The sequence below is a fragment of the Apis florea genome, unplaced genomic scaffold, assembly GCF_048593485.1.
Source record: "Apis florea isolate Af1SG1 unplaced genomic scaffold, ASM4859348v1 contig_3496_pilon, whole genome shotgun sequence".
Lineage (NCBI taxonomy): Eukaryota > Metazoa > Arthropoda > Insecta > Hymenoptera > Apidae > Apis > Apis florea.
In genome coordinates, this window is record NW_028256773.1 from 7,827,921 (window position 1) to 7,851,778 (window position 23,858).

General features: G+C 29.4%; 2 protein-coding genes and 1 long non-coding RNA gene across 9 annotated transcripts in view; 1 reads left to right on the top strand and 2 right to left on the bottom strand.

Annotated features, from left to right (window-relative positions):
* Window positions 1–266: 266 nt before the first annotated feature.
* Window positions 267–3,405, bottom strand: LOC100868563 (protein KRI1 homolog). Its single transcript, XM_086913098.1, has 7 exons — window positions 3,048–3,405; window positions 2,882–2,964; window positions 2,392–2,787; window positions 1,564–2,325; window positions 1,240–1,500; window positions 1,017–1,174; window positions 267–938 (listed from the first exon to the last, which is right to left on the bottom strand). Exons 1-7 carry the CDS (start codon window positions 3,157–3,159, stop codon window positions 314–316), a joined length of 2,397 nt encoding a protein of 798 aa, XP_086769224.1. The 5' UTR covers window positions 3,160–3,405; the 3' UTR covers window positions 267–313.
* A 1,196-nt stretch (window positions 3,406–4,601) lies between these two features.
* The window catches only part of LOC100866760 (uncharacterized), a 141,287-nt gene continuing 122,030 nt past the window's right edge, over window positions 4,602–23,858 (bottom strand). For all 7 annotated transcript variants that reach the window (XM_086913105.1, XM_086913102.1, XM_086913104.1 and 4 more), the window contains 4 exons: window positions 19,654–19,812; window positions 16,822–17,010; window positions 15,196–15,332; window positions 4,602–11,196 (listed from right to left, as the gene is read on the bottom strand). In XM_086913105.1, the coding sequence (XP_086769231.1) occupies window positions 11,040–11,196; window positions 15,196–15,332; window positions 16,822–17,010; window positions 19,654–19,782 (612 nt within the window). In that variant the 5' untranslated portion in view covers window positions 19,783–19,812 and the 3' untranslated portion in view covers window positions 4,602–11,039. The remainder of the gene's footprint in view (window positions 11,197–15,195; window positions 15,333–16,821; window positions 17,011–19,653; window positions 19,813–23,858) is intronic.
* Window positions 19,622–21,253, top strand: LOC116415480 (uncharacterized). Its single transcript, XR_015293593.1, has 3 exons — window positions 19,622–19,870; window positions 20,003–20,067; window positions 20,139–21,253. It is a non-coding gene; the product is annotated as an uncharacterized LOC116415480 (long non-coding RNA).

The window sequence follows — 23,858 nt, forward strand, 5'->3', positions numbered from 1 at the left end:
AAAAAATAATAAATTTTGATATTCAGATGAGTGTTGAGATTTAAACAAATGAAAGTTTGGTCCGAAAACAAATGAAGTAGAAAGGAATTCTAAATATAAAGCAATAAGAATAACAAATATATTAAATTTTAGATCTATTGTATACTTTGTTTAATATTTATCCTAAAATAGAATTATCTGTTTGAAGATGTATTTATTGATATTGAATAAATATATACTCTTATTTCAGTGATGATATAAGAAAAACAAAAAATAAAAACAATTCATTTTGATAACAAATTGTGTATATATTTATATTTATAATATAAAATAACTACTGTTTCTTTTTTCCATATTTTAATTTGTTTTTTAATTTTTTTGGATTTATTCCATACATTCTTAATCTTTCAGGATTTAGTGAAGCAATATCACTATTGATTTCTTTGTTCTTTAAATTTTTCTTCTTTTTTTCATTGAATTTCTTCTTTATTATCTTTTCCTTTAATTTTGCTTTTTTCAAATGTTCGACATTTGATTCATTATGATTTTGATCATTAACTTTTCTTTTAGATGTAGATTTTTTATTAATAAGTTTATCAGTAATTTCTTTTTGCATTTCATTTTTGGTAGAATTTATAGATTCTTTGAAATTATTAATTTTCAACTTCTTTTGCTGTGGTTGCTCAAGCTGTTCTTGCTGATTTTTCTTTTTCTTAGATTTTAAATTTTTCTTTGATTCTTTCTGTGTTTCATCAATATTATTTTTAATCTTCTTCTCATTAATATCATACTTTTTATTATCTGTTAATGTTTCATGATTAATTTTAGCAGTAGATGAGTTGTTTTCTACTCCTTGTATATTTTTTTTCTTTTCTTTCTTCTTTTTTGTTTCCATATTGATAGTATTGGTAGTATTTATAACTTGCTTTTTATCTTCTTCTTTTTCATCCTCAGGTTCTCTAAAAAAATATCGAATATAGATAAATAAATAATTAAAAAAATAATTAAAATTATATTTCTCTTTCTTCTTTTCTTACTTATATAAACTACTAAGTATCTTTCTTTTAAGTGTTTCATTTTTGGCTTTTTGTTTAAACATTCGAACATCGTTAAGTTCCACATAATCTGGCTTATGTTGAAGAGCTTTTTTCAAAGAGCACCATTTGTTCAGTTCTTTATCATCAGCCATTAATATCTGATAAAAAATATATAATTAAGATCTTTTAAAAATTAAAAAAATGAATAAAAAAAATTTCTTACTTCTTCCATGGTCAAACCATAATCATTTGGTACAACTTTTCTATATTTAAATCTACATGGTATATCACCAATCATATCCTCATAATCCAATGAGTAATACTTATCAAAATATTCTTCATAGGATTTATATTGTTGTGGATCAAATTTTGGCTTTTCTTGTGCCATAAGTTCTGCGAATTTAGATTTTCGTTTGCGTCTTCTCCTTTTAGGATCTTCTATTTCTTTTTGAATCTTTTTTAATGGATCATAATCTGCATCCATCTGAAATGGTATTTAAATTTTATTTCTTTTATTGAAATTAATAATAATTAAAAACAAAATTACATTAAAATCTGCATCTTCGCAGTGCGGCTCTTCATATTCTTCTTCTTCATAATTCTCTGTATTTGGATCATAATCATCCCATGTATTTTCAATTTCTAGTTGATCATCAATATCTGGAAATTCAGGTTTAACATCTGTCTCGGGAGCGGCATAATAATCATCATTAAAAATTTGTGTCATTTTTCGATCATGTTCGGTAGGATCAAAATCACCCTCCAAATCGAGATCATTAAATTGTATATCATCATTTCCTGTAATTTCTTTTAAAGTTTCTATTTTTTCTTCAATTTCTTTTCTTTTTAATGCTTTTAACTGCATAAGTTCCTCTTTCTTTCTTAATTTTTCGTCTTCTTTTCTTTTTTTTACTTCTGCTCTTTTTTCAGCCCTACGAGTATCTTTTCGTCTTAAAGAATTTTCCATAGTGCGTGGATATCTTTTAATAAATTCCTGATCAGGTTCTTCAAATCTAAAATTATATTTATGCTCAAATTGTTCTTGTTTTTCAATATTTCTTTCATCTTCTGATAAATTTTCGTCACTGTCGTGAATTGCGTAAGTTTCATATTCATTATTAATGTCATCTGATCCTGTATAATTTTTATCTAAATATTTATTATTGAGCACATAATCCCTTAAAAATTTTTCATTAGCATCTAAATTAGGATTTGTCCAAAAATCACGTAAAGGTTTGAGTACTTCCTGTTCATTTTCATTTATGTTTGTTTTTTGACCTTTCAACCATTCTTTATAAGCAGCCTCTTCCTAAACAATAAAAATAAAATAACAATTCTGTTTTTTTTAATTAAAAAATAAAAAGGATTAACTTACTTTTTCTTTTTCACTTTCAGATTTGATTTTTGGTTTTAATAAATCATCTTCCTCTTCTTCCTCTTCTTCTCTCAATGCATTTTTAAAACTTTCTTTTAATTGTTTTTGTTCTTGAACATATGTGATTTTTTCAAATTCTCTATTCTTTTTTTGAGTACTCTCATCTTCACTATCACTAAATTTTCCTTCTCTTTCTACAATAATCTTTCTTTCGTAATCTCTTAAAAAGATAGCTTTTTCTTTTTTAGTTTTTTGCTTTTTCTTTTCCGAATATAATTCCTGTGTTTTGTTAGTATCGTCAAAAAATGTTACATCTTGATTATAAATTTTTGGATCTTTATTTTTTAAAAGAGCTAATGTCTTATAAAAGTCTTTATCAAATTGCTCTGTCAGCTCCTATAAAAAGTATCTAATTAAGTATCTAATAATTAGGTATCTAGTATCTAATAATATAAAAACTTTTTATAAATGTGAAAAAATTTTATCATACATCTTCTTCGTTTTCAGAACTTTCACTTTCAGAACTTTCATCTGATATTACATTTGTATTGATATCTCCGTATTTTGTTTTTACTGAAATATAAAAGAGTTTTAAACAAAAATATAGTTTGACACAGAAGGTTATAAAATTATACTATATATATATAATCACTTACATTTGTTTAATTCTTCTTTTTGCCGCCAATTATTATAATTTTTAGCATAATCTGAATTTATTTTTAATTCTTTTTCAGAATCGGAATTATCGCCATTAAATAAATTAGGCATTATTTCAACGAATCATCAAAAGTAAAACTAATATATAATAAGAACGTTTTTTTGATTTTGAATATTTTTAATATAGAATAATTACAAAAAAAACTTTATGTTATTTATAAATAGAAATTGTTGCTAGTTATAAAAAATAAAATTTATTCTTCTTAGAATAATAGAAAATAATAGAATAGAACGAAGAGGTTATGTTTACGCGAATAGAAAATCCACATGCTATCTTTTTCTGAGAATTTAAGTACTACTTAAGACTATTTATTTATTAATTGATTGTAAAACAAATTTTTATTGTTAGGATAAAACATATTAGATTATCTATTAATAAATAGGCAAACAAAAATAAGATAATTTTATAAAATTGATTCATTTAAAAATATAATATTTTGACAGGTTATCTGTATTCATTAAATTTTTTTGAAATATTAATAATCAAATATATATTATAATTTATAAATCACTAATTCCATAAGATTTGATTGTTTATTAATGTTTATCCAAAATTATATTTTCTTGTTAGAAATCAAATAATTTTTTATAAAAGATATAAAATACTAAATTTTATTTTAATTTATGCATATAAATTATATTTTATGTATCGTAAAATTATTTTTTTCTTGTTTCACTAATACTCTAGATCTATCTGTTCAGAATATTAAACAATAACCTGTTTTTTACTTTTGTTATTTAGTTATATCCGAAATTCATATTCTTAATCTTATTCTTAACAAATTTATCCATTTCCAAATTCGTATTTTTAATCTTATTTTTAATAAATTTTAATAATAAATAAGCATTAATTTGAAATATATTAAAAGAATTATATAATTCATTAATAGAAGAATTTTTAAATCTAAATCAATTTATTATATATTCTGTTTTCAAAATTCTTGCCAATAAAAATTTTGTTATCAAAATAACTTTCTAAAATTTATGCCAGAATTCATATTCGTCGAATTTTTATCTTTAAAGTATCGTTTCTTGAAACTTTTATTCTTGGATTTTTTGTTTCCGAAATTCAACTAAAATTTCTGTTTCTAGAAATTTCGTCTGTAAAAATTCTGTTTTTGAAATTTTTGCTCCCAAAATTTCTATCTTTGTAAATTTAATTTTTTAAAATTTTTACTATAAAATTCTTATTTTCGAAAATCTTGTAATTTCTATCTTCGAAATGTTTCTTGAAATTGCAAATTTTCATATATTTTTATATATTAGGTAATTAGAGGATCGATTCTAAACTGTTTCTAAAAATTCTGAGAGGAGAAAATCGAAATAAAAAGACTTTTTTTTTTTACGTAAAACAGGGCTTGCAGAGGCCAGCTCATTTTATTTAGAAGGCTTATATTTTTGTTTTGTACACAAATGTATACGTATATATATATATACATATATATACATATACATATATTTAAAAAGCGCTGTATACAATTTTTAGAACGTCATTAAGGTTTTCTATGTATAATATATTTCGTCATTCACGTTTCAATTACGAAATTTACATATTTGTTTCAAACAAAATCGATGCTCGAAATTATTCTTTTTCTCTGGTCACTTAGAAAAAATTTTATCTAATTTCTTCCATCCGATTCCAAAATAATCTTTTCTTCTTCTTCTTTTTTTTTTTTTTTTTTTTTCTTTTTTTTTTGTATACATATAATATCAAGAAAATTCCGTTGAAATTGTAGAATATTAAGAATTGAATAAATGCCGTAGAAAATTGCACCCTGTTGTTTTCAGAAATTAAGTACCGTAGTAAATATTAGCGAACGCGACCGATTCGCTTAAAAAATTCGTTTCCCATACCGTTTTATATCGCAAAACGTATGAGGGCGTGTTTCATGCGTGTTGAAATGTTAGATGTATGTAGTGGCTGCTCGATCGAGGGACAATGTAATCGCTAAAAAATTTTCAAATTTTCTTCGACGATTCTTTTTTTTTTTTCTTTTTTCTTTTTTTTTAGTGCCTATTAACGGAATATTGTGCAAAATGGAAATAATCTTTCCTCTTATCGCAATCGTAATTTTGTTTCCCTCGTTCGTCTATGTAGGTACGCTAGTAAAATTCTGTAACTCGTTACCAGACTCGGGAAAAAAATAGCATTCGAAATAGAAATCTTTGCATCTTGGATATCTTTAATATTTTTTTTTTCTTTATTATTTTTTTTTTAAACTTTGATTAATATTTATTCTTTAATTACAATTTCTTTCCAAAAAAAAAAAAAAAAAAAAAAAAAGAAAAAATAACAATACAGAAAAATGATTAAATTTGTAAATTCTTTACAAATTTTAATGCACAAGGAAAAAACACACAAAAAAAAAAAAAAATTTCAAATCTATTCATCAAATGTTAAATAAACTTTTTTTTAACTTATCGTGCTATTTTCTATTACAAATACTATCTTTACTCAGTTCCTTTAATCGTTTTAACCGATAAATAATATCATGATCCATCATCATCATGAAACGAACAGGCATGTCATGATGCATCATCGATCGACTCGAAATGACAAGAATTGTACTAACGTGACATTTTAAACTATAGCGATAAAATATTAATAATATTAATAATAATAATAATAATTATAATAATAATAAAAATTATAATAATAATAATTAATAATAATAATAATAATAATAATAATAATACAAATCGTAGAGTAATCATAGCGACATAACAAATAATATGGTGCGCATTACAAACTAACATGTGGCATAGGAATATTTTCTCTTGAAATATGCAATTCTGATCGTGAGTATGATAGTTTAAAATGGATGGTAAAATGTGTATCACCGTTAGCTTCGATCGTTATATCTCTTCGAAAGAGTACAATATAACATTTAAGAACCATAGAAAGATACATAAGCGTGGAACTTTTTCATATTTTCCTAATGTTCGATAAGATTGCACAATTAGTTTCCCCTCTATGTTACAGTAAAAGTTGGATAGTTGGATTATATTTCGCGCAAAATGCGTTAAATGCTTGATAATCATTCCTATCACCGGGAGGAATTCATCTTAAAGTATCGACTATTAAAATAACAAAAATATATTACAAATTACGATGAATGGATAAATTGTTCAATAATATTATCCTCGTCCTTTGGGATGGATGATCCTTGTTGAAATACCATGATTATCATATATTTGTTTCGACTCATTATATCACTTATTATATCTTAATAAAATACTTAAATTCACTCGATTCACTCGTCCATGCTATATTTACCTTAATTTCTCTCTCCCTCTAACTTTTATCCATTCCTACGTTGAACAGAATTCTTTTTTTCCATTCAAAGAAGAAAAACTCTCTCTTTCTCATTAAGCGTCTAAGTAAAACTTGGATTTCGATTTTCCAACTTATCCAACTTTCACCGTTCTGTAATATGCAGAATATAAATTAGAGCTACGTATATATATATATATAATATATATATATAAAAATTCTAAACGAACGAAAATCGATCCCTTAAAAACGTTTTTAACGTCGCGATTAATTTAATTTCGTTTCTTAAATACGAAAGGAAGTTCCCGCATTTGAGACTCATCATTGTAAGACAATACAATTTCCGTTTCTCGCGTCACTCGTTTCTATTATTTAATCGTATGCTTATGTACGTGCACGTACGTGTCTTTGCGTGTTTGTACATTACATCCGGATTAACCGTACACAGCCAATTATTTCTTAGATATCGCAGGTGGAAGAAACATATACTCGTGACAAACGTGTGATCAATGATAATTTTTTTATATTTATCAGCTGCCATTCCTCGATCGAAATTTTAAACGTATCGCGTGTTTCTACGAATGATTCTTGAAAATCGTTGGCTTCGTAAAAATATGATTTTCGTGAAATTCTATTTAGGCAAGATAATAAATAAATACTGGCTACTCGAATTCGCTGAAAAGAAATTGGTCGTTATTGGCTTGTGAAAGGAATGTGAATAATATTATAATTATTATTTGAAATGTAAAAAATTAATTGATCTGTGAATTCAACTCTCCCTTCTTCCCCCTGGGTTTAATAAATCAGTTTTGAAAATGTTGGGGCTAAATGTGGATACGTTCAAATTTTTCGATTTTTTTACGAAATATAATTTCTACGTCAATTGCTTTCAACTTTGATGACTCTTCGTTTCATCAAAGTTCGATATTTGATAAAATAATCGATTTATTCGAAAAGGAAAAAGATGACAATAATCTGAAAAAAAAAAAAAAATTGAATTCTTCTGTTCCCCTTTCATCCAATTAGATATAATTGGCTGTATTCGAATGGAATACAATGTACGTAATATATATATATATACTTCGTTACATTCATTTATCTACATATGCATATATTATTTCTTACGTTCTCTTTCTTTAAACGATATACATGTATACACGCACAACCGCGATATTGTGTGCATGCACAACACAATGCAATTGCATACAAATGCGTATGCAAAATATGGTCACTTATAAAATTCTTTCAATTATAGAAAATATATTTCTATATATATATATAATATATATGTATGTATTATAGATATAATTTTGCGTATGTGTGTACATATACATAATATATACTACATATAGAAACATAACTCAAGTATATATATATATATATATATATATATCTTTTACTTTTTTATTTATATATATATATATATATATATATATTTATTCGTATTTTTATAGTAATTTATGGTACTTAGTTAGTCGCGTATGCTTCTAGAAATCCTTAGTAATTTCGTATGTGTGATGAGAGAGAGAAAAAAAAAAGAACAAACAAAGAAAGGAAAAAAAAGAAAAAGATTCGAACGAACACGTTATTTCGGTAGAAAATAATATTCTAGATGAATGTCGAAGGAATTATTCTCAATTACCAAGGATTTAACTTAAGCATATCAATATTTCTCCCTTAAACATTAATCGTAATATTACGTCAAATATGCTGGAAGCTTCACACACACGCACACAGATGCAAGATTCGTTTGTTAATTTAAATTCCGATCAAGTTCATCCAACTTTCAAATATTTTTCTTGCACGCACGATTCAGATAAGTTAGCAAGATCGAAAATGAATATCGTGACAGTTGAGAAATTGAAGGGTTAATAAAAAAAAAAAAAAAATATTTACGAAGTATTCTAACAAAGAAATATTTTATAAGAAAACACAGCTCTCGTTAATTTACAAAAATCCTAGGTTTACGAGTGCCTCGTTGGACGACTATCTCTACAAAATCTCTAATTTCTTTTTCTTTCAAAGTTGAAACATTGATTCCAGAGCAAGGCAAGTATCACAATTTTCAGGCAATAACATTTATAATTAATAAATTCTCTGTTAAATTCGTCCACCTTAGTTAATTTTACTTTCACTTCATCGTTTGTTAACTTGAACGCATAAAATTCAATTATGATCGATGATCGCATTACGCACAATTGAACAATAATAATTACACGAAAAAAATGGTCGGAAGGAAGCGATGTTTCACGCTCGAATCGAAAGAAATGAAAAGATGTGTGTCGAGTAAGAGGCAAAGGAGAGAGGAAAAAAAAAAAAAAAAAAACGAAAGAAAAACACCCACGAGTTTAAAACGAAAGATAAAAATTGTACGCGAGAGTGGAACGAAAAAAATCAAAATTGTTTGATTATTTTCTAATAACGAAAAATATTTGCTTCTAATCTTTTATTAGAGTAGAACGTACAAAATACATAATTAATTAATTTAATTGAGTTTCTTTTCGAATAATATTTTTTTTTCTTAAAATTATATTATAAAATTTTTTAATATACTTTAATAAATTAATAAAAAAAAAAAAACTATAGAATAAATTATTTAAATAATTTTCTTTCATTATTAGAATTAGCAAGTAACAAAAAGAAATTTTCGTTTCGTTCCGCCCTATTGTACGCGACTAGTTCCGTGCATCGACCGTGGACATAATCGATTAAATGCATTGCTCTCGCTCTTTTACCGAAGAGATAAGCGCAAATCTCCGGGAATCGATGAAACGAAGCTAGTCAAAGCGTGTATCCCGCATTTCAACGAGATCTGGTAACTTAAATCGATGTCTCTGGTCCCCCCGTTCTCGAAATAATACAGTAAATTATTAGATTATCACATTCGTGATTAACATATATTGCATTAATCACCAACGTGTTAATACACACGAATATATTAATATATAGATATATATATATATATAATATGTATAATGTCTAAGGTACGCGTTATTCTTCGAAATCCGTATCTTCAATTATACTTATATACTTACGATAGTTCCTTTCTACTCGATTTAAACATTAAACGAAGTTTTTTTTCATCTTTTCTACATTAATATTAATCTTCGATATTTTTATAATATTTGTATAATATACACTTTGTCAGGCTTTTATACTTTTACTTATGTATGAGATAAGAAAATATTTTCATGTATACATTATAAAATTTCTTAATAAAAAAAAAAAAAAAGTTTCTAACCTATAATTTGTAACTTGTCGATTCGTTATTAGAAGACGACATTGGCATTTTATTTTCACTTTATTTTATTTAAACGTTAAATTCTTTTTTATAGATTATTTTAAATCAAATAATCAACTTTTGCATTCCGTTTGATGTTTAAATCGCGTTAAAACGAGCCAGATAATTTCTTCGCTGCGATCATTTCCATAATTTCCTCTCGTTGTCGTTCTACGTTGTCGTTCTACGTTGTCGGAACAGCGATTGTCGTGTCGTTTCATCTCAATCGGTCATCTCATTTCGGAGACGGCCATTTCCGGCCTGACGAGCATTCCCATTGTTTCCTGTCCAATTTGCAGACCGTAAGACAATTACCACAAAGAAAGGAAAAAAAAAAAAAAAAAAAAAAAAAAACAAAAGTATTTAAGCACGATGTCACGCGCGGGACAACGTGCAACGAGTTCTAATACGAAATTCTATCACAGTTTCTCACACACTTTGTTTTCATCATCGAGTCGTACACTGATCATTTATCGTTATCAATGCGATCCGACTTTACGTCGTCGACCTCGAGATGCTTCAAATTTTGGCCAATCCATCACGAGAATCTTCTTTCTTCGATTATCATCTTCTTTTAGACAAAAAATTCGTTCGAACGTAATTGTGAGTTTTTGTTGTTTGTGCTTCGATCGCTTCTTTATCGACCGAGTTATATCCCCGCCGATATATCATTATTTCCAATTTTTATTCGAATACCTTTGGCACATGACTAATACACTTAAAATACGGATTCGCGACAATCGATACGTGTGTGAGCCATTTTATATCGGTGTCCAACTATGTAATCGAAACATCCGAGGTGTTTCAAGGTAACGATATCATCGGAAAAAGGAGAAGAAAAAAATATAATTCGCGACAGAGATGAAAAAAAAAAAAAAAAAAAAAGAAGAAGAAGAAGCAGAGAATTCTCCAGCCGAATTGGCCGTAAAGTCAGTCTTTTTCTCTTTCTCTGTCAACCTCGCACCTTGTTGGCCTTCGAAAGATCTCCAGAGGTCGACCTTGGGACGGATCATTTCGTAAAAGCCGAATTGCATCTTCTTCAATAAATCTCAAATAGCTATTTCAACGACCATTTCGACAACGATGATTCTCTGTTCAACATTCTCATTTCTCCTTCTTAAGTTCGATGAAGTTTTCCGTTCTCTTTTTTATTTTTTTTTTTTTTCTCTTGTCATTGTTATTCCTCTCTCTTTTCTCTCTTTCTCTCTCTCTCTCTCTCTCTCTCTCTCTCCTTCATTTATTCCATAAATTTAATCAGTGGCTGATTCTTCTGTTTATTTTATTCGTTTCGGGAAGACGGTTCTCGAGTGAAGTTCACGCTTCATCGGATTTATCAACAGAGGATCGATCAGATTGCAGAGGGCGCAATTAGACCAGCTATGGTATCCTACGCTCTAAATCTTCGTGGAGCAGACTATTATTATTGGTTTCGTGCATCGATGCTGGTGATGCCTCTTCCGGTTGCTCACCGCCGCTTAATTCTAATTGGCCTGTGCTGTCGCCACTGCTGGAGCCACACTCGCCATCGACGAATCTGAAATTCAATTGTCTCGTGTTATTTTAATTGCCACTAGTTTTTCAAACTAGTCTTTCTTTCGTTCGATTTCGAGGATTTTGAAGAAGGATATATATTTCTTTCGATTCGAATTTAATTATCGATTAATTACAATTCCTTCGAAACGTATTACACATTTAATTAAACGATATATTTTTTCCAAATTTTTATGTTTATCCTCCAATTGTAAATAATGAAAAAAGTATTCAAATTTGATTAATTGATTAACTATTTTTAGATTAAAAATTTTAGATTAAAAAAAGGCATATTATCGACAAAAAGTTAGTCGACGAAGACAATATCAGTGGAACGAATTGTACGCAATATCTTATGATATTTCAATAACGATATAATTATTTAGACTAAAAGATAAGATATAACGTATAAATATAAATTATTTAATGAGAAAAATGGAACGAGCCTGTCCATGTTTTGTTAATGAAGGCAACAATTATTTTTCTTTCTATTTTGTGTTATAATTTAAATATAACGTTTAAACGTTAAATTTATGTGCATAATTGCAGCCTTTGCGTTTAATCGACCGATCGAGATATAAAGTTCACGGTCTTTTGAGACTTTCAAAGTGAACATCGTGTGCATGCAATGTGAATGATCAAAAACAAATCATTCAACGTAACTTTATTTTCTTACGATAATAATAAAGAATAATTGAAGCCAAACGTTAAACGATATTATGGAGTTAGCGATAATTGTTTTTAAAAAATATATCCGTTTTACATTAATTACAATCGTCAATATTTCTTTTTTTTTTTTTTTTTTTTTTACGAATAAAATTATACATTTGTATTTATGCCAAAGAAGAAGATATTCGATATTTTAAAAACAGTCGTATGTTTTCTTCTTCTTCTTCTTCTTCATTTCTTTCTTTTTCTTTTCAAAAAACAATTAATCACGTAAAATATCTGAAGTCACGTCAACAGAACAAGTTCGGAGTTTTTCAAAAATATCAATTACATAATTTTCAAGTAAAAAGAAAAACATATTTTATTCGTTTTATAAAGATACTTAATTTTTATCTCAAGCATTGGTGAGAGAGATAATTGCGCGATTTATTATATCTAGAAAATTATTTCCTCGAACGAATGCAATTTTTTGTTTCATTCTTTTCAAAAAGATTTATCCAAAATATTTTCTTCATCTTGTTATTCACGATTAACTAATTGTAATATTCAAATTAAATTCATATAATATTTTTTTCCCCCTAATTCCCCCAACAATTGAATAAACGAATTCCACATTATATATATATTTTTTTTTCTCGAAATAAAAATCCTTCGCATCAATGCTTAGCATCAATATTAGCTTTCAGCAATTACCGAGTAAATTGTAATTTATGCCACATATATATATAGTTATGCATACATAGTTATATCAAATACGTAACGAATCACAATTAATTACCTTTACTTTGTTGCTTGGAAAATGAAACGCGAAAAAGGATTCTCACATCACACACGTTCATTAATAATTTGAAATGGTCAATTGTCATACTTATGTTGATAATTATTTTTTGCAAAGGCGATTAATTGTTAAATTAAAAAGAAAGAAAAGAAACACCGTTTCTCTTTATTAAAATTATCGTTTAAAACATTTCTCGAGACATGATTTTGTGAGATTTCACAAATATCTTATTTTTCTTCTCCTTTTTTTTTTTGAGCGAACAACTTTGCAAAGATTCAAAAATTGTCTAAAGCTCTCTCACATTTGACGTACTGTTTGATGACAAACTGTTTCGACAAAATATTTTTGCAACGGATGGACACTACATTTTGAAAGTATTGTTATTTTGCATCGTTAAAAACAATTAAGTGTTAGAGAATAAACATTCGAGAAACTTTCGCTTTCCAAAAATATATCGTATATAACTAATTCATCTGTCCTAATTTAATTTACGACCAAGTACAATCGACCCACATTCCTTAATATTATTTTCCTTAATTATTTACTGACACTGCATTTCAACCTCGACGGCTGATGATGCAATTTATTAAGCCGACACGATTGATTATCGTTATCTCACAATTTCGACGTCCCCTTCTTTTAAATCTTCATTTTCAAGGATCTCATCTTCAATCGGATTCTCTCTTCGACGATCTTTCTTCGAATCGAGCATCGGTTCAAAGAAAAGAAGGAAAGAAGGAAAGTTTTTCTCGAAACTTTGAGGAAAGGAAAAGAAGTAAGAAAGTATCATAATCGAAACTTGGTTTCCACCCGTGGCTGAAGAGAGAGATAATGAGAGAAGTATCTACCGACAGTGGATAAAGCAAAGGTCGCCGATAAAATGCTCACTTTCGAATGTCAATTCGATATCGAATGCGAATATTAATAAATAACATAAGAGCGAAACGTAGAAGGCCAGGGGTTTAAAAATTATCCTCTCTCGAGGAGATTTGCAAAATGATTTGCCGAACGGCGGGGTCATCATATTACTCTCATAACACCCAAAAAATCGTTCCAAAAATCGTGAACACCGCCCAAATATTTCCTTCCCCTCGGTCAGGCATCGTGTTGGAAAACTCGAAAAACGACTCGAGTCGAGTCGACGTTGCGGCTTAATGAAGACATTTTCGATTGCACCATTTAGGGTTTGCAATCGGCGAGATTTGCGGCAACGATCCTCGGCAACGGAATATAAAATCGTTCACGTAACTAATTCGCTTGGTATGCATACCTTCCACCTCGGAATTAAGAGCCATCGCCGCTTAGTTTTGCAATTAGAAAATAAGCGTGGATATTTACAATCCACGTGAAAGAAAGTGGAGAGAGGCCGGTAGACTCTGTGTTCACGATCGAGGAGAAGCCTTTCCTGAAATCCTCGCTCTTTTTCTTTTCTAATCTTTTCCAATCTATCGGAAAATCCCCTATCTTTGCGAAAAGGCAGATTTTTAACGACAATTAATTGTAAAATTGTTATATATATATATATATATTTTTTAATTAACTAAAATTATATATAAAAAAGTTTCGTGCAATAATAATTTATTAAAATTGGATAAAAAGGAAAGAAGATTTTAATTACATATACAATTTTAATTCTTATAATTAATTCTTCCAAAAGTAAATTTCTCTTTTTGCAAGGATAGGAGAAAGGTTTCTCTTTTGTTATATATATATATATATATATATTAAAATTGTATCGTTTCTTTTGAACTGTAATAGGAAATATATATTTGGAAATAGGCGAGAGAGCATGGAAGCGTTGAAAATGAGGGAAAAGCGGGGGAGGGGGGGGGTTTGACCGTTTAATGCCAATCGGACATTGTACTCTAAGTCGGTTATGCCGACGTGCACGACATTCGAAACGGTTGTTGCGAAAAGTCGATTTATTTGAAAGGGGATGTCGAATGAAATCCGTCAATTAAACGTACGACGACGCCTTTCATCGAATTACGATTCCTAATAATTTATCTCTTTCCTCTCCAACAAGTGTCTCCATCATCGTCGACCGAATATCACCGTCCTTTTTCGTAATACACCAATAAGAGATTGTGAAATTATTGTATTCCTCTTCCACCTCCCCTCCTCTTCTAATTTTAAAAAGAAATTATAATTTCTTGTGAATTTTAGTTTTTTTTTTTTAATGTTGTTACAATTTAGAGGAAGAAAACGCTCGGTCGAAAAATTATAATAAATAAATTATATGAAATTGTGATGAAATTTATTTTGATAGGAAAAAATATTTTTATAAAAAATTAATATATTGATTGAAATTTCAGTATAATTTATCATAAAATTCCACCAACTCGAATAATTAAACAAATATCAGACGAATAAATCAAAATAAATGTAATATTCGAAACCAAAAAAAAAAAAAAAAAAATATTAAATTTGAAATTAATCTTATAAATATAACATATATATTCCGATAAAAAAAATTGACATCGAGTCAGTTGGAAAAATTCCCAATTTTCAAATAAAGGGATACATTCGAGACGAGATCGATAAAGATTTACTTACGTGTACGGTTGCTCCTCCCCACGCATTTCGCATATGACGTTTGTCAGGGCCATTATGTAATTCTTGGCCAACGTGAGCGTCTCTATTTTGCTGAGTTTCCTCTCCATCTTTACGTGCGGTATCACCTCGCGCAGTTGCTGAAAACGATAACATCGATAAAATCGAACACTTGAATCGAATTGCGCGAAATTTAGAGGAATTATACGTTAAAGCAAAGTGTTCCAACAATGTTGGGTAAACATTTAGGTGTATCGTGGAAATATACGGATGCTGAAAGCTTCGTTTCGCGTCTATTCATGATAAAAAGTTTCCTCGTGAAAACAAAAACTTTTCACCTCTCGAGAGTACTAAAAAAAAGTCAAATTATTTTTAATATACCAAGTTTCACTCACTTGGCTCGCCAAGTTTCGATCTTCAAAGCGAAAATTTCAATTTCGAGAAAAGGAAGTTCTCTTGAAACTTTCAGTTTCTACGTACTTCTTTATCCTCGAAAAGGATGACTTTTGCATAAAACGGTCGAACAAGCTTAGCTGCCATACGAATTTTTCCAACTCTCAATTCCCTTGTTTCACACCCCCTCCCACCCTTTAAATAACCGCCTGAACGAGCGCACGGCTCGCCCACGCTCGTCTTCCGATCCGGCATTTACCGCATCCACGAGATATTGCGCTTCTATCGTTGCCGAGTATTGTTGCGGAAAAAGCGTCTCGCCACGTGATACAACGAGATCGTGGCCGGCCAGCCAGCGATCCTATAATCTTTCACCGCGTTCGGAATTCGGTTTCGGTTGAAAAATGAAAATTCTCCGTGTTATCGTAGAAATTGAGAGATTCTGAATGTCTTTTTAAAAACAACGATTAATGCATACACGAGTGGAGCAGACGAGTAAAAGATCCGACTGGATACATGGAATTTTTAAAAAAGGGCGAATAGAATCTTTATGCATAAGGATCGAATGATCAGTTTTTCGAACGAATTAATCTTTCGAAACTTCCTCTAATCTTAAAATTACAGGAAATAAAGTAAATCGAATTATTTATTTTTGAACGATTGCAAAAGGAATTAAAAAAATTCTAGAGGGATAAAATATAATGTAATATAAGAAAAAGGGAAGCAAAGTTGCAATGGCTGAATGTGCAAGAGATTAAAGTTACGATAAAATATATAATTCGATAATATAATATTTCAAACAGAAATTGACGATTTTACCAAGCTCGAAAATATCGATGGACGAAATAATATTTGCGTGAACGAAGGAATAAAAAAGATTAAATTAGACGTATGGGATGGGATTATCTCGAAAATGAAATTTCCACTCCAGATTTTTCAATTTTTGAATAACCGAGTTTTCCAACCTGGCCTAGAACGGCAAGTGTGTCGTCGGTTGGAAAGTTGGTCGTGAATCACGGTTGTTATTTTGTAACGCGTGGAAAACTGTGCCTCGTATAACATGTAAGATGAGGTTCGAATCAATTTTCAAAATCGACGATAAACAAATAAATGTTTCGCCGAGAATTGCATCGTTCTTTTGTTCATTCACTCGTTGAGCAGGGGATTTAAGCGTGTCGTTCGAAAGTTGGTAACCGTGAATCGCCAGGTATTTTGTAACGCGTGATTTACAATTACCTCGAAAGCGTCATTTAGGGAATGCATTCTCATTCTTTCTCTCTCGTTGCTCTCGAGCCTCCTCAGGTTCCTTTCCCGCGCAGATATCCCGCTTTTTCGCCTCCTGGTCGTCGGTGGGCCGCCACGATTCCTTCTTTTAGCCTGTTTAGGGCTTCTTTCGCTCCCGCTGCTGTCGCTCTCCTCGCCCACCTTTTCAATTCGTTTCAAAAAATATTCCTCGATTAACCACCTTCTCGATTTTTCATTTTCGTCTCTTCTCATTCCTTTTCTCTCCTTCCCCCCCCTCTGTTCGATGTTGCACGTTAGGTAACCAAGGAAGTTTTTTTATCGTTATTTTTTACGATTTAGAAAAGTATCCGTTGTTTTACGAACGATTGTAAACGATTTCTGCGACTTAAAATTGGATACGTGGTGGATTAACAGTTAGAATTATGCATCTCTGCGCATACCATGCGAAGCGCAGAGTAAAAATAATTATTTGCGAATTTTTCTTTTGAGAAAAATTGCAAAACTTTCTTGGTTACTCGATATAACGAAAAAAGAAGAGGGTGGGGGGGAGAGAGGGAGAGGGAAAGAAAGAAAGAAAGAAAAGAATTTTACGATTAAAAGTAATTATTTTGATTGGTATAAGAAAGGATATACGAATGATTTATGTATTATACGGTTTATTATACGATCGATGGAAAAAGAAAAGAGAAAAAAAAAAAAAAAATTCGAGTATAAAAATGAGAAACTAATTTAATTTTCGAATGAATTGTTGCTCGATCACCTCTGTACCTTTGCATTTAACTCCTCGATAAACTTCGTTCGATTAGAGCGATTTCGATTCTCATCGAAGGACGAAAATCGACCGATCTTTGTATTTCATTGATGTATTTCTCTCATTTCGAACGCTGGTATTCGCGGGATTATGTAACGAATCGTATATATATTCTAATATTAGTTGGAAACTCAAGTTTCTTGTGGAAGATAAGATTAAAATTGACACACAAGTGTGTAATTGTATCCGTGTGTAATTCTGTTTATTGGCTAGCTCAGAAATTTTTGTCCGATATCTTTTATTTCGAAAATATCGAATATGCATCTTCAACTTTTACCCAACATTTCCAAAAAATGTAATAATTCGTATATATATGTTATATATATATATATATATATATATATATATATATATATATATTGTTCTTATCATTGTTTGTAAAAAGTAGATACTTACGCGAGCACTTATTTTTGTATATCGATTACGTTAATTGAATTGAAACTATAACAACAATATTATCTTTGATCAAAGAGAGATAACGTTAACGTCTGCATCATTTTGAATCATATTCGTGGAAATGAAATTGTTATTAAATCTAACCTTGGAAAAAAATAATAAAAAGAAGAATATTTTTTTTTATAAATATATTAAAAAAAGAGAAATATCTTAAATATGAAATATTTATTAAACGCAACAGCGAATGTTCAAATTCAATAAGAAGAGTATATATATATATATATATCTATTTAAAAAAAAAAATCAGATTCCATTTGAATATATATTATTCTAAATAATTTGCTAGTGCATATCTCCGTGCATATTTTCTACCAGTTTTGCTTAAAATAATCACGCAAGTTGTTCAGAACATTTACGAATCTCAATGCCCGATAACCTTATCTTTGAATTTTCTTTTATACGTAACTCCTACATGTATGCAATGATTATAGTTCATTGCATACACTCTATATAAATGTTACTTTAATGTAATTAATAATGGATACTTTGATCGATACTTTTTTCGATTAATAATCGATAATAAATTGATATCTGAATATCAACACTCGATATTGTTGACGAAAAGCCATCATTTTATTTTAATTAGTCTTTCTTTAATAAATAAAATATAACCTTTGATTCTATCAACTCCAAGTTTTCTCGAATACTCGATATCTTTGCACGAATTAAAAAGTATTTATCGCAAATAAAATTTCTAAATTTATAATTTTGTTACTATCGAAAAATGAGATATATCAAAATTTATTTTTAATGTATTTATCACGCTTCGTTTTGCTTTATTCGTGTAGAATATACAATTTGTAGAACTCGTTTTATATATTACAATTCATTTTAAATAATAAATACATATTTATCTTATTATCGATAGATAGATCGGTATGTATTGATAAACGTTACTCATCCAAAAAATTAGCAAGAGAAATTTACAAACAATAATATAATTACAACGATTTACTTCATTTTTATATATCTAGATTTCATGTTAGAATTATTCGAAAATTAATTACAGATTTTAATAATACGAAGTTACATTAGCTTCATTTAAAATTAAACTAAAACAAATTTCGAAATTCAAAAATTCCTATGATTTCATTGGAGAAAGAAAAAAAAAAAATGTTGGGAAACTATTCTCAAGTCAAATTGACCAATAAATTTATTATATAAAATGTATTGATTAATCGATTAATTTTCTAAAAATATTATTTTATGAGAAATGAATATCAAAATGATATTGATATACAATGATAAAATTATAACACGATAATTGATTTGCTTAGAAGATAAACTAATCGATAGTTTTAACAACAAAGTGTATAATATTACATCAACTTTTTAAAAAAAACACATGATTAATTACCATAATTATAATATTTAACATTTTCTTACTTTTAGACAGCATGATGAGAAATTGCGGGAAACTTTCAAATGCAAAGACACAACGAGTAAATAAAGATTTGTTTCAACTTGATTAGAGCTCGATTTATTAATTACGCTACGAAACGTGTTCACCGACATGTTGCATTTAGTTGCACCAAAAATAGAAGAGATGTCCTTACCTCCGCGCCAACGACATGATGGCGACTTCGTTTTCCGGTAAGCGAGTCGACGGAAGCGTCGTCCAGGTCGATATACATCTCCTGATCACAGTCTTGATCGCTACCCGATAACCTCTCCAGGCTTCGCATTATCCCGAGGAAAGAAACGCGTTGGACCCCCTGGAATCGCACACGGTTGCAATATTAATCTTCGTCGATCGGTTGAAAAATATAATGTGTATGTTTATATACTGCTAATTTCTCGATGAATCATTTATTAGCGATGTTCATCGATTCATCGTTATTTATGTGATTCAGACGTTCGATCTCTTTCGATTTTTACTTTTTTTCTTTTACTTTTTTTTCGTAGAAAGTGTCTCAAGAGAAAAAAATCAATAATCTTGTCGTGCAATCTCATCGTTAATTATCGAACGGGTAAGTGATTCGACGATTGATCGATTAGAATATTTATCGAATTACGTTGTCTAACAGGTTCTTTTTGACAGCGTGACAGCATGTGTGTTTGATTTGTGGGTGAAAATAATCGATAGTGTTGGAAGTCTTGAAATCGATAAGGATTCTATTAATATGAATCAGTTGAGAGATTGAGCGAACAAGAGGAGGTGTCGATCCATTTTTGACAGTTTCCTAAAGAAAATGAAAGATAACCTCTTTCTAAATTTTTCCTATTTTTCGAAACTTTACAGTTTCAGATTTCGATCCATTAATAAATCGATAAAATATTATTATTCTATACATCAAACACACGAATAATATAATTTTTATCCTAAACTCGCTGTTGATTAAAGAATAAGATTATTAGATTGAAATTTTTCCGAAATATTTACGAATTCGCAAAAAAAATCTTTGAGAAAATAAATAATCGGGGAATTACCGATGCATATATTGCAAGATTATTAATGGAAAGATAAGTAAATTGTGGGATCTCCCAGCAATCGATACAAATGTAAACATTTCAGGACAATTGAGAAACATTGGCACGAGAAACGTGCGCTAAACGAGATAATCGAAGTGGGATATCCCGTTTTCCCTGGCTACGCTTGATTCAATGCCAAGAATTCTTCGCACACAATTACGCTCTCTGTGCTTTACGATCTGCGATTAAGTAATTGTATATATCACTGTGGCGACGTACGTAAGTACACGAGTAACTATAGGTCGAGCATTATCGAAGAAATGATATAAATATACAATCGATAAACTCTTGTGGTTTTTTAATATTCATTTACGTCTTATTTATTTGTTTATTTATTTATTTATTTTTTTTTTTTCGTAACAAAGAAATAATAAAATAATAGGAAAACGATCGGAAACACATGTTATTGAATTAAAGAGATAAACATGCTTTCTTCAACTACCATAATATCACCTCAACTCGCAAAGAGAAAAAACAAGGAAGGAAATATGGAGAGAAAGTCCGTTCCGACTGATGTTTCTTTCTGGATTGTCCAGTTCGATTTTCTCGTCGGGGAAACTGACTCGTAATATTTCTGCTACTTTTTTACTACTTCAATGTATCAAACTCTTTTAAAGCATTCAACTCTTTTCCAAAACATTTCCAACATTCTGTGTTTCGACTAATAAACTTCATTGCAACTAATAATTTTCAAACGTTTCTGCATGAAATAAACAAGACTAATGATTACGAAATAATATATTGAGAAAAATTTGCGATTCTCTCTCGATGTTCTACGTTAGCGAGTTACTTATGATCATGTGAAAATAATTATACGTTCTGCAAAATAACCTGTTGTTGTAATTGTTTCTAAAGTATAGTCGCTCGTGCAACGTTTTGTTTTGTAGCACGATGCAATGAGAATTAGCAAAAGGCATCTATTATTTCCCTAGAATTTATCTTATGGAGCATTAAATATTCAAACTGCGTATAGTCCCAATCACAAGTTGTTGGAAACGTTTTTTAACGTTTCAGGAAATGAACAGAAAAATGAACATTATTGTATGGCATCGATAGAAAACTTTAAAATGTTAAATTGAAAAATATTTGCGATTAATGTGAGATTAATGTTTAGATTAGATTAAATTAGATCAGGAAGACTAGATTAGAAAAACTTATTACTATATTTAGAAAATATAATTGAATATATTATTTAGCGATTGTGAGTGGAATAATAATCGCAGAGAACGCAAATTCCTATTAATCAGAAAATGAAATATCGCGAATTTTTTTTTTTTTCTCGGTGAAGAAGTATTTTTACTCGCGTGAAAAAAGTGGAAAGGAAAAGAGTTATCTCATTGAAAATGAAAACCGAGTTGTGGATGGATGAATCGTTATTTACAAAGGATTTTGTCGTTTCGTTTTGAAAAATATACTCGTGAAGTTTATTTCAAATTTTATGACCTCTGACATTTTACTCTTCATTTTTTTCATCATTTCGTGATTTGATTTTTAAAAAATCTAAATATTCCTCCGTTTTATACAAAACAGTTTATATACGACAGTTTTGTGACAATTTCTTTTAAAGTTTTGTTTATTTAAGAATTGAAAAAGTTTCTATTACTTTAATCGCATAGATTAACTAAAACAAATTAATTTATTCACAATTTTATCTTGTAAATAATTTGAGTATATAACATAAAAATTTTTTTTTTTCTTGCCTTCGAGTCAATAATTTTTTATTTTTTTGACATGTATATATTAAATTTCACATATTTTTGTTGTTTGTATATATTCATTCTAGATACAAAACGTAAAATTCAAACTTCGTATCGATATCTATATTTTTTTTGATTGACTGTTTATTTATATAAAACGGTTTCTCAATAATATCGATTGGAAAAAAAAAATATAAAAATATACACGTCGAAAAAAGTCAAAACAAAAGACCAATATTATCTCTCGACAAACTTTAAAAATATTTTTCAAACAAACGTCCAATAAGATTTCTCGTTCGAAAACTCGTTTCTATGAACCGGTGAGCACGATTACACGCGAAAAAGACAATTAAACGAGCATTGCTATTGGATGTCACAACAAGATCTCTCGCGCATGCTTCAACTACGAGATATACCACTCGATTCGTAAAGTGGTTTCGAGCATCCTTCGATATTAATCTTAGTCAATAGTCAAATCCTTTTAATTTAATATCAATTGCAGCGTCGATCGGAAGAAAATAATTTCATCACAACGGCGTTTATATATATATATACATACAAGATCGAGGAAAGAAGGATATCTCTTCTATATTTTCTGCTTTCTTTTCGTACGCTTCATTATCGACCGACATCTCTCGTTCAACGACATTCTCAAAAGGTATTGTTGCTCGGTGCATGCTCGAAACTCGCGTGTAATGGAACCTAATGCAAATACATTCTGCGACTTCATTAATGACGGGGACGCGGCGTGTGTCACGTGGGGGCCCCATTACACTGGGAACACACGGTTCACGGTTGTGTGTATACACGTTATACGTTCCTAAAGTTATCTAAGTTGTATCGCTGTGTCAAGTCCTTCGGAGTTGGACGTGCGTCTATTCATTAGCGATATAAATGCATCGAATTACGTTATTATCCGTACACGAGAGGCCGTGTTGGAGAGGAAAAAAAAAAAAAAAAAAAAAAAAGAAAAAGGAGTATTTGGCTCGAAATTTAAAAAATTTTTAAAAACCGGGGATTGATACACTGAAAGTATAACACGGTCACGTACGTACGTATGTGTGTGTTTCGTTTAAATTGATAAGATAAATGGTGCATTGGTGAAATCGTGTATGAAAATTTCGTCAGAGTATCCCTCGCACGTGGAGCATTATGCGGGGTTTAACTCTTTCGACCTTGGTGAGATTTTTTTTTTTTTTTTTTTTTATTTCTCTGTATCTCGTCTATTATTCTCTTATTAATAAAGCTTAATCGTATATCGTTATTGTGTTATAAATCTACTTTTTAAAAGCGAAAAAGAAAAGGAATCGAACAGATAAGAGCCGAATCAAAGAGATCGGAGAGCGCAACAATGTGGAAATTAAAATTATGAACGGTATCCAGCTACAGGATATTTACAGGTACAAGAATTTAAGGAATTTTATTTAGTATAACTATGTATAAATATTATCGAATTGAGTATAAGTAACAGGTATAATTCGTGAAATTCACTTGTGAAAACTGCTTTAAAAGAAGAAAATACATATCGACAAGAAATTGATAAAGTTGCGACACGTAAAATTTTTACCAATAATATTAATTCAATTGCGCAA

Excerpts from the sequence above, each read along its gene's own strand:
- LOC100868563 (XM_086913098.1), bottom strand. The coding sequence starts at position 3,159 with ATGCCTAATTTATTTAATGGCGATAATTCCGATTCTGAAAAAGAATTA. Across the intron at positions 2,965-3,047 it reads AAAAGAAGAATTAAACAAAT|TAAAAACAAAATACGGAGAT; the intron begins GTAAGTGATTAT and ends TTTATATTTCAG. Across the intron at positions 939-1,016 it reads ATACTTAGTAGTTTATATAA|AGAACCTGAGGATGAAAAAG; the intron begins GTAAGAAAAGAA and ends ATATTTTTTTAG.